Source organism: Alligator mississippiensis, chromosome 10 (assembly GCF_030867095.1).
Source record: "Alligator mississippiensis isolate rAllMis1 chromosome 10, rAllMis1, whole genome shotgun sequence".
Classification (NCBI taxonomy): domain Eukaryota; kingdom Metazoa; phylum Chordata; order Crocodylia; family Alligatoridae; genus Alligator; species Alligator mississippiensis.
In genome coordinates, this window is record NC_081833.1 from 62,827,285 (window position 1) to 62,836,721 (window position 9,437).

At 45.6% G+C, this 9,437-nt stretch overlaps 2 protein-coding genes across 4 annotated transcripts in view; both read right to left on the bottom strand.

The window, feature by feature from the left end:
• Positions 1-1,597, bottom strand: part of CMTM3 (CKLF like MARVEL transmembrane domain containing 3) — a 37,574-nt gene extending 35,977 nt beyond the window's left edge. The window contains exon 1 of one of the 3 annotated variants that reach the window (XM_019492912.2): positions 1,341-1,571. In XM_019492912.2, coding sequence (XP_019348457.1) covers positions 1,341-1,460 — 120 coding nt within the window. In that variant the 5' untranslated portion in view covers positions 1,461-1,571. Of the gene's footprint in view, positions 1-1,340 lie in introns of all 3 variants that reach the window. The other 2 variants (XM_059713883.1, XM_006269831.4) reach the window with 2 other exon arrangements.
• A 1,019-nt stretch (positions 1,598-2,616) lies between these two features.
• CKLF (chemokine like factor) lies at positions 2,617-7,109 on the bottom strand. The gene is made up of 4 exons (XM_006269830.4): positions 7,000-7,109; positions 6,054-6,212; positions 5,431-5,526; positions 2,617-3,031 (listed from the first exon to the last, which is right to left on the bottom strand). Exons 1-4 carry the CDS (start codon positions 7,060-7,062, stop codon positions 2,930-2,932), a joined length of 420 nt encoding a protein of 139 aa, XP_006269892.2. The 5' UTR covers positions 7,063-7,109; the 3' UTR covers positions 2,617-2,929.
• Positions 7,110-9,437: the final 2,328 nt, after the last annotated feature.

Sequence of the window (9,437 nt, forward strand, 5' to 3'; positions counted from 1 at the left end):
TGGATGAATGGACTGTGAAGTGGATAGAAACCTGGCTGAATGGTCAGGCTCAACAAGTAGTAATGAATGGCTCAAAGTCTAGCTGGCAGCCAGTATCTAGTGAAGTGCTGCAGGGGTTGCGTCCTGGGGCCGGTTTTATTCAACATCTTCATTCATGATCTGGAAGATGACATAGAGGGCACCCTCAGCAAGTTCACGGATGACACCCAACTGGGGAGTGTAGTAGATATGGTGGAGGGTAGCGCTAGGATTAAGAGTGACCTAGACAAATTGGAGGATTGGGCCAAAAGAAATCTCATGAGGTTCAAGAAAGACAAGTGCAAAGTCCTGCACTTTGGGCAGAACAATCCCATGCACCGGTGCAGCCTGGGGGTGACTGGCTGGGCAGCAGCTCTGCAGAAAAGGACCTGGGGGTGACAGCAGACAATAAGGTGAATATGAGCCAGCAGTGTGCCCTTGTTGCCAAGAAGGCTAACGGCATCCTGGGCTGCATCGGTAGGAGCGTTGCCAGCAGGTCAATGGAAGAGATTATTCCCCTCTATTCAGCACTGGTGAGGCCACATCTGGAGTGCTGTGTTCAGTTTTGGGCCCTCCACTACAGAAAGGATGTGGACAAATTGGAGAGAAGCGAAAAGCGTTAGGGGGCTGGGGCACATGACTTATGAGAGAAGCCCAGGTCCCTCAGCCTATTTGGTTCAGAGATAAGAAGACAGAAAGGGGATTTACTAGCAGCCTTCAACTCCCTGAAGGGTGGATCCAAAGAGGATGGAGCTGGACTGTTCTCCGTGGTGGCAGGTGACAGAACAAGGAGCCATGGGCTCGAGTTTCAGCAAGGGGCGTTTAGGTTAGATACAAGGAAAAACTCTCATGAGGAAGGTGGTGAAGTGCTGGAATGAGTTACCCAGAGCGGTGGTGGGATCTCCGTTCTTGGAGCTTTTTAGGGCCTTGACAAAGTTTTGGCTGGGATGATCTAGATGGGGATGGGCCTGCTTTGTGCAGGGGGTGGACGAGATGTGACCTCCGGGGGTCCCGCCCCACCCTCCTTTTCTGTGTCTCTTGAGAACAAAAGGGTGCACGAATCAGTCTCGCTATCAGGTGGGGGGATTTGGTAGCCGAGGGGAGCTGGGCTCGGGGGGAGACCAGGTGCCTCCTTCCCTGGCAGAAGCGAGTCTCGGGGCACAGCGCCTGGGCAGGGGCAGGAGCAGGGGCAGGGGCAGGGCAGTGACCCGGGACAGCGGCGGTGCGGGTGGGTCACGGGCTGGGCGCGGGGCCCTGCGCGGCGGCGGGGACCTCCCGCCAGCACCCGGGCCATTGTCCCGCCCGCCCCGCGCGGCTCTTACCGCCTCGGCGGGCAGCAGCCGGCCCTTGTGCGAGCACAGGAAGTCTCTGGAGGGCAGCAGCGCCCCGAGCGCGGCCGCCGCGGGCCGGGGCTCGGGCTCGGGCTCGCCCTGCCCGTCCATGGCCCTGCCGGCGCGGCGCGGCGCGGCCGGGGCTGCTCCTGGATTGCGGGAAACGGAAACCGTGACACTGCGGAAGCGCCGGCCCGAGGCGCGGCTTCAAATACCGCAGGGAGGCGGCCCCGGCCCCGGCCCCGCGGAGCAGAGCGGAGGGGACTCCCGCTCCCGCTGCTCCCTCCTCACTTCTTCCAGCCCGGGCTGCTGCTGGGACCGACCCCAGAGCAAGCTTGTCCCCGCGCCGCGCTGGGGTGCAGGGAAATGTCATCCGTTCCCGTCGGGCCCCATCTCTGCTGAGGCCACGTGCCCGCCGTCCCCCCCTCGCAGCAAAGCTCCTGAGCAGGAAGCAGCTTCCCCGGCTTTCCACTTCGATCGCCCAGGGCCAGTGAGGAGCTTGCCCTGAAACTGCCAGTCACTGCCCTTGTGGTCGGGCTATGCAGTCCTGGATGGGACTTGGTTTTTCATGTTGTGCTTTATAAGCAGAAGCCAAGAGCATCTTCAGCAGCTCTTTCCACGGACAAGTCTAGTGCAGTTTGTGGACTTTTTAGTATTAAATACTGCTTAGCGAAAAGGTTGCTCATTTTCATTGCATATTATACTATTTATAGCACATTATTAAAGGGTTGTTTCCTTTCTAAATTAGACTGTAGATGTTTTTGGGTTGTTCACATGAAGACTCAGCAGCCAGGAGGTTTCAGTGGTAACTATCCACAGGCTCTAAATGTTTTAAGAACCAATAACTTGATGTCTCACAAAAAACTGTCATACATTTTCTATTTGCTCATGTTTCCTAACGCTACCTTTCTTATTTGCTCTAAGATGCTTTAGATGATTTTTTTTTGTATGGAAATATATACTGTTTGGAGTCATGAACACAGTAGTTAGTCATTTTAATTCAGAAAGGGAAGCGAGACATTTTTGAGTTGCACAGAACCATGTTAAAGAATTATAAAGGTCAGATTCTGATAACTTTCAGTTAATGCCTTTTCTTACAATGATCCCACTGATTTCCATACACCCACCTGTAGAATAAGGGACTATTCAACATGACAAAGTGGGTAAAGATCTGTTCTTAAATATATTTTGCGTGAGTAGAGAACATACATTTCAACTGAAAAATATTCTGACATAGGGTATGGTTACTAAAACAAAACCATGTAGATCCATTTTCATTTTCAATTTTATTGTAGAAAGAACACTTCTGTGTCAAAGATATTTCAAAAGTGAACATGTTATCCAGTTACAAAAATGAACACAACAATAATTTAAAGTTAACACTCGTGAAAGTATGTGCTATAGAAAAAGCTCATTAAAGCTTAAACACTTAAAGATTGTAAATCGTACATCCATTTAGAAAAATAGACAGGAACTTCTGAATCCTTTAGGAAAAATAGCTTACAGATAAAACATGTCCTAGTGATCAACAAGCATCTGGAGTGGAGCGTGAATTTGGGTTTCGGGTATGTTGTTTATTTTCAGTTAGTAACAGTTCTTCCCCTTGGCTGATTAAATGTAATCTTCTTGAAAAGAAAAATCGAATCCGCAATACAAAGGAAAAATGACAGAATAACAAAGATCTGGAAAAAAAAATCAGTTTCTTTAGATGAATGCTTTGGTTAGTTTTGAGTATTTTATCTTTCATTGCTTTTCAGAAACAGCGCTACTGGTCCTAAGCAGCAGCAGGTGTCATACACAACTTGCCAATTTGATTCCAGTGGTTTAATTATTTCTGTATGAAAATTTCATTTGGGATGACTGAAAAATTAAGTGGTCCCTATTTTTAAGTCAGATACTACACTATAACCTCTCTTTCTGCTCTGGCAATCACCTGCACCCTGACCTTGCTTGACCTTCAGCTGTCATCTTGAAGTATAGCAAATGATTTGGTGCCCATGGTTAACTAGACATGCTGGTTTATGCGAGATTATGCTTTCTGCCAGAGTCATACCTCTTACATCTAAATAAAGGCAGTTAACAGTTTTGGATAGCAGTAAACTGAGGAGTATATAGAAATGAGCTAGGGGGGAAAAGATGCTATCCTTCTCTTTCATGGGTTCTGAACTGAAAACACTGACATTGTTCTTTACTTAATATATAAATGTGACTTGTTATTAAACCATGAAGATAATTTATTTGAAAATTTAAAGAGGAAGAAAAATAAATGTTCTAAAGAGAAGCAAATTGATGCTTTATTTAGTTCCTAGCCCTGTTCCTAGCCCTCCCTTTCCCACCCCCACCCAAGTTTAGTCATGGGGGATGCTTTAAATCTTAGTTCTCTGGCCTGATTTGGGAATATGTCCTACCGTCTGTGTATCATTTTTAACTCAGCCTGGTAACCCATTGGGTTTGTAGCAATGAATCAGGCCCAATCACTTGATTGGTACCTGTGACTTCCCTTAATTCCCCTTCAACCTGTGTCTCCAGAAGATCAAGTAACTTTCCCACCCTTCTCTGGGAAAGAATCTTGAGTAGTTCAGCTCCCCATAATACAAAAGAGCATGAGACATCCCTCCAGCAATATGCAGAGAGTAAATCACTAGTGACGACACAGTAACTCAGGTATGACTGCAGTGTGGCTGCTGGATCCAGCTACTGATCATCTGAGTTAACTCTAAACCAAAACCCACCCTTAGATTACCAAGCCCAAACAACGGTGGCTGGCACCTTGTTATTACTATATGTTAACAATCTCAGTGTTACTTGGACTTGAGACCATGTGTTTTGTCTGCTAATGTATGAAGTTACTTCAACTACCTCCAAAGAATATGTTCTTTTGAGTAGCAATGTCTGCTTTAATTTCATTGTTAAACACTGAAACAGATGATGAAAAGAAAAGTGCATATGATTTTGCAAAACGTATGTTGCTGCTCTCTTTTCACATTTGTTACCTCAGCCTTTGTCTGTTTTTAACCCCATTTCCTTGTGACAGTCTGTAGTCTTACTTTCTAATTCATATTGTCCAATTTTTCAAAAACGTATTTCCCCCCCTATAAACACAGTGTTGTTAGTTTGAGCATTAACCTCCTGCATTATGAGAGCTGGTTGGCATAGGGTCAATCCCTCTGCCCTGGGTATCCGCAGTATTTTCTGCTATTGTGGCTATTAACTTACCTTTAAATTCTACACATTTCCTTGCTTTGGAGATGAAACTAACAGATCTGTAATCCTGCAGTAAGTGATCACTTGCTTTAGATTACCTGTAAAATCTTCTTTTTAATTTACTTGAGTTGAAAGCACAGAAACAAGGCGATTGCTCTGTAACACTCTAGGTCATAGCTTGCTGTTTGAACCATTTGTGTTGCCAAGTGGGTTTTTGTTACTGTTGTTGCTTGACATACTTAAAAATAACCTTTTTGTTTTCAGGAAGCCAAAATACCTCAGCAAGATAGTTTTTATTCCTTTATTAGTTGTCAATTGAATATTTAAAAATTAGAAGATAAATTTCTCAGAAGTCCTAGCTCATCTTTTGTGCCGATTCCTTTTTCCTCGTATTTAAAGTTACAGATAATAAATGGCCTGGAAAGGTTAATAATTACTAATTGCTGACTACTAAGAAACTACAACTTGAACATCTTTTCTTTCTTTTTTTTTTTTTTTTTTTTAGTTCTTTCCATTTCCAGTATTCCATAATATGTAGGAGGAGCTCTGGAACTGTTCTAGTCTCCGAATTTGGTTTTTAGCTGTAATACACTAGGGGTTAATACGAGAAACTAAAAATCAGTGCATATCTACTGTTGGGTTTCAATTGTGTTGTATTGTCAAGAGATGTAATCAGAAATCTAGGACTATGACATCATAGTAGTATCTAATTTATGTCTGCAGTGAAATGAACTCATTGCTTGCTAAGTCTGTTCAGCTACACACTATGAATTGGACATCAGAATCATATGTCACACGCACAGTGACATTGTTACATTAGAACAGTAACAGCGTTCAAACCATTTCTCTTAATTTTTCAAGTAGTTCTTCTACTTACTCCTCCAACCAAGGTTCCTACATTGCTCTTGGTTATTATTGCGAACAGGCCCACAATGAGGAAGAACAACGCTGCAATCAATGAGTTGAAAACATCCTGAAAAGGCATTATGAAACAATTAACTTAGTTTCAATTATATGACTAACAAGACTGAAATTTGTACAACACATCACCTTGCTTTATTCCCTGAAAGGAGCCAATATTTATTGTGTTAGAAACCATTACATGGTTTCATTATGAAGAGCAAAACTATTTTACTTTAGAAACAGATAACATGAGGCAATTATCCTAATCTGATCTAGAGTGACACCTAGTGGTTTGATGCTAAACTCACATTCCTAAAATAATCTGGGTTTATCTGATGTGATGCACGCCAAATCTGCTGCATTGTTTAAGAAAGTAGTTACATTTAAAACAAAAGCGAACTGATAAATGAAGGCAATCCAAATGCTTAACTTAAACAGACTGTATATTTTGCTGAGGGAGATCTATTAGCACCTTAGCATAAAAGAAACAACCTTAAGATTGATGTACGAATATTAAGTGTTAGCACAAGGCTTGTTTTCTTGATGCATAAATACATACACGTACCTTTGATGTAAAAGATACAAATCAATACTTACAACTAGCGGACAAAACAAGAATGTCATCTTTCTATCGAACTTTAGCAAGTAGAGCAGGAAGAACAGCAAAGTGATGATAAAGTCCATGATCGTAAGCACGAAATATGCTTCCTGGGATCTTGTGATAACAAAACACAGGAATGCTACAAAAGCAGTAATCTGCAAGAATAAAGAGACCGTTTATAGGTGTCATTTTACCGTACCATCAAAACGTTACCATTTAGTGCAAATACAGTCCTGCGCAGCTTTTTCACCCGCGAGCCGCCACCCCGAAATGAAAGGAATAACGTAACACTTGGGTCACTTTAAAACCGGGTCTTCCAGCTGCTGCTTCACGGGTTGATCCAGAATACGTCCATCCTTTCATGGACTCCCGTGGGGCCTGAACCCAGCCTTTGCCCTACCGTGTCCGCACTGCACCGGCTCCGCCGTAGGGTCGTGGCGAAGCAGGGCGGGAGGGGACCTCTCCAGAGGTCTCCTCAAGGCAGGGTCGCCCCGCTTGACTAAAGCGGTCCCAGCCGACTGTCCCGCTTGCTCTTGACAACGCTGTCATCCGCAACTTCCCCGGGAGCCCCCAGAGTCGACGCGCCGCCTCTCGCCTCCAACCCAAACGTCCTCCGCGCCGAGTCCCGTCCCCGACGGCCGCGTCGTCCTCCCTCCTCGCCGAAACGGCCTTTCACGCATTTGAAGACTTACCCCCCTGGTCCCCCCCAGACCAAACAACGCCGTCTTTGGCGCTTGCCCCCCAGCCTCGCCGCCCAGGCCTCAAAACCATTTCGGTCTCGTCCTGCAGGGCTCTTTCCAAGCCGTTTTGTTTTTCTGAGCCCTAGACCCTCGGGGTCCCGCAGCCAGTCCTGCCCACGGCCCACCCCACACGGCTCCACGCGCCCGTCGGGCCCACTCGGGCCCCCGCAGGGCACCTCCCTTCCACCGCAGCCGCTCGTACCAGGCGGGCCATCTTGAGGGCGCCCTGCATGGAGCGGGCGTAGTCCCACCGCACCTCCGCCATCGCGCGGCGGCCGGAACCGCCGCAGCCGTTGGGGCGCTCGCCCCGCCCCGCCCCGCCCCGCCCCGCCCCTCGCACGCCGGGGGGCGGGGCCACCCCAACGGCCTCCCGCCCCCTGGCCCCGCCCCGCCCCGCCCCGCCCCATGTGTTGTGCGCCGTGACTCCGGGTGGTGAATCGGAGCCAATTCAGATTGCGAATTCAGACCGGGGTTGTCACCCTGACCCCAAAGTCTAACCCTCCATCTACAAAGCTCTTGAGCAAGGAGCTGGATTTGACTGAATCATAGAAAAGGAGGGTTGGAAAGGGCCTCAGGAGGTCTCGTCTGGCCCAGCCTGGCCCTGTGCAAAGCAGGACCACCCCCAGCTGCATGATCCCAGCACGGTTTTGTCTATCCAGGTCTTAAAACCCTCTATGGATAAATGTCAGCTACCAAATGTGTCTCAGGCACCCGGCTACGAACAGGGACTCTCCGAAAGGAGCTGGATTTGGGTGCTTTCCTGCTCAAAGCTACGTTTTTAGTGACGTGTTCTTACAAGACCTCCCCGTTCCTTCCACGGGACGTGCGGCGTTTGAATCGAGGAGCTCGGATGTATTCGGTGTCAACGGTCAAATCTGTTATAAAAGCATCCCCAAGCGACAAGTCGCTTCAGCTCCTCCGAGACAGCTTGGACGTTGAGCTGCCCAGGTTTGAGACGACAACGTCTTGGCTGGAGGCAGGTTAGATTTCCGGTAAGCTGCAGAGGAAACGAGAGTGTACAACAAAACAAAACATCGTTTTTCCTTCCAGGAAGGACGTAGTATATTCCAGGTATATCTGAAGGATGTAAAATGGTCACAGAGACACTTAATGAAAGGTAACCTAAAACATACATTATCATTAGCATGCAGATGAAATCCAGGCCTCACTGCAACATGTAAAGAAATCAGGGGCTGGGACCTGGGTAAATGGCAGGATATTGCTCAAGAAAAACATACTGGCTCAAGCAATACACGATCTCTGCGTCTTCCCCGGATTCCCTCAGTCACTCTGATGTGCACTTAAAAAGTTTCGAGACGGATTTGGTCAAATACCAGTTCCTTATTTAAGACATTTGGTAATAGTTGAATGGAGTTGTGGGGGAGGGTGTTGACATGTGACTACATGCAACTGAAAAATAAAGCATTAGGTAAGAAATTTCTCCCTCCCAGCTCCTTCGGGAGACTCCTCTGATCACAGTGAAATGCCATTCAGGGTGGCCCAAGAGAGACTGTATCGCTGACATACAGTGAATGCACCGTTCCGTACTGCAAGTGCCATGCGTGTAGGGGAATGGTCTCGAGAGGTAGTATGTCACTGAAAAAGTTTCAGGGACGTGTCACTTTGGATGACCCAAGAAGTATTTCATTCTGTATCAAAATCAACGTTATTATATATATATTTTACTGTATGATTGCAGAGCTTGTTTTTCAATATTTTATTACACTTCATATTAGTGATTATCGCAAAATAGTGCAATATATATTTTAACGTATATTATGGATTTCTAAAAATTAATTATTTAAACAAGGAACCAGGAACTTTTGGATTAGGACCCTGAAACTGCGAGTAAATAATTAACTTTAATCTTGTCAGTATTTATTGGGTATAGAAATTCAATTCAAAGGCAAAAAGAGGTGACCTGGAAACATTTAAATAAAACCCAATATCCCCTGCAGGGACTTCCAGTCAAATCTTTTGGCATTGGTGCTACTGTAGGAGATAACTAGAACGTGAACATTGAGAGAGAGACATGTGACACTGGTCAATTTGTTCTAACTGAGACCCAAAAAGTAAACAAGCAACAGAGGAATTATGAAAAGCAAATGTGAGTTCCTTAGCTGAGTAGTGCAGGATGGTGGCTGTAGTGCAGGCCATCTGCTTTACAAATGTATAACTTTTCTAATTTTGACCAAGTGCAAAATTATTCAAAGTTGCTCTAAAACATTTTAACAGACTTAGAAAAATAAAAACATCCTATTTTTAACATGACTAATGTATTCTCTTCCTTTTAATGGTGTTCACTACTATGGCTGAGTTATTTGTGACTTCAGCAGAAGAGCCATGCTCAGGCTTTCAGAAACAGATGAGTTTTATTATATTATATACTGAGAGAGAGGGTTATAATTGGGAGATGACTCCATTATACAACTTCTATATAAGCAACTACCCACAGCCATGTCTATTCAACCAACACAGTAAGAGACTAAAAGCCATTTAAAGGGCTGGTATCCCCAAATTTCTAATTTTCTGCAAACATCACATTCATTTAGGGGACTGACAAGAGCCACTTCCATGTAGTGATCCCTGGTAATGTCTCTGCTGGTCAAGAGCTCCTGAATCTATAAAAAAACAAAGCAC

Excerpts from the sequence above, each read along its gene's own strand:
- CKLF (XM_006269830.4), bottom strand. The coding sequence starts at position 7,062 with ATGGCGGAGGTGCGGTGGGACTACGCCCGCTCCATGCAGGGCGCCCTC. Across the intron at positions 6,213-6,999 it reads CCCTCAAGATGGCCCGCCTG|ATTACTGCTTTTGTAGCATT; the intron begins GTACGAGCGGCT and ends TTATTCTTGCAG. Across the intron at positions 3,032-5,430 it reads TAGGAACCTTGGTTGGAGGA|ATCTTTGTTATTCTGTCATT; the intron begins GTAAGTAGAAGA and ends TTTTTTTTCCAG.